The following is a 1,011-nucleotide window of genomic DNA, read 5'->3' on the forward strand; positions in this document are numbered from 1 at the left end:
CTGAGACGCGATGCCTCTCAGGGACGAGACGTGAAGCTCAACCGACTTATCTACGCTGCAGTCTCCTAAATCCTAAGTTCTTTCCATGGAGACTGTGACGATAAGTGTTTTTTAGTTTCTTGTTTCTCTATTCGACGCGATGAAGCTCCTCTCCTTTGTTCCGCTCATAGCCGCATCGACCTCCACAAACGTTTATGACAGCAAGACTATCGTATCAGTCACCTCCGCCGATGCTTTCGTCGACGTTCGGGATGTCCCGAAGCGTCTCGAAGATGCCAAGGTCGCGCTCAAGCCTGGAATGGCCGCCTTCCTGAAGACGGCAACTATCAAGACTTTGAAGTCCTCGGGCTTGCAGGTGGTTGCTACTTCCGAGGACACAGTGAGCTCCGACGATCTTTGTGCCTACTTGAAGGAGGCGGCCTCCAAACTCTCCGGTCTGGACTGTGAATGCTCTCCTAATTTCGCCACCAAGGAAGAGAACACCAGTAACGATCTCGGCGTGAATGACCCCAATGCTTCCAGGCAAAAGGCATTCAAGCGGATGAACATGGAAGAAGTGTGGAGATTATCTGCGCCCTATGTGAGGCAGACCGTCAACGTAGCCGTTATGGACACCGGCCTCAACTTCAGGGATCCTGAGATCGCTCCTTATCGCGGCGTCTTCCGTAAGAAGAGTGGTGGATTCATCGATGGTGGCTGGAACTTCGTGGACGACTCCTCAAACATAACATCGGCTAATGAGCATGGTCAGGCGTGTGCCAGAATTATCGCGGCAAGGAAGAACAATGACAAGGATATGGCCGGAATGGCATCCAACGTACGTTTGGTGTCTTTAAAAACCCAGGGAGAGAATGGTTATGGTGGATGGGCACATATGGCTGAAGCCATGGATATGGCCGTCGATATTGGAGTCGATGTCGTATCAATCTCAGTGGGAGAGTTCCTATCAAAGAGCTACGGCGACATGGTCCTGGGCAAGGCCTTCAAAGCAGCAACTGACCAGAATATCGT

The 1,011-nt window shown here is 51.5% G+C and overlaps 1 protein-coding gene across 1 annotated transcript; it reads left to right on the plus strand.

The window, feature by feature from the left end:
- Positions 1-139: 139 nt before the first annotated feature.
- Pmar_PMAR028388 (subtilisin, putative) lies at positions 140-1,011 on the plus strand (the record flags this gene model as incomplete). The annotated part of the gene is made up of 1 exon (XM_002767992.1): positions 140-1,011. A coding segment is annotated over one exon (872 nt), but the record flags the coding sequence as incomplete, so codon positions are not given.

This window comes from Perkinsus marinus, assembly GCF_000006405.1.
Source record: "Perkinsus marinus ATCC 50983 genomic scaffold scf_1104296969218, whole genome shotgun sequence".
In the NCBI taxonomy this organism is placed as follows: Eukaryota; Perkinsozoa; order Perkinsida; family Perkinsidae; genus Perkinsus; species Perkinsus marinus.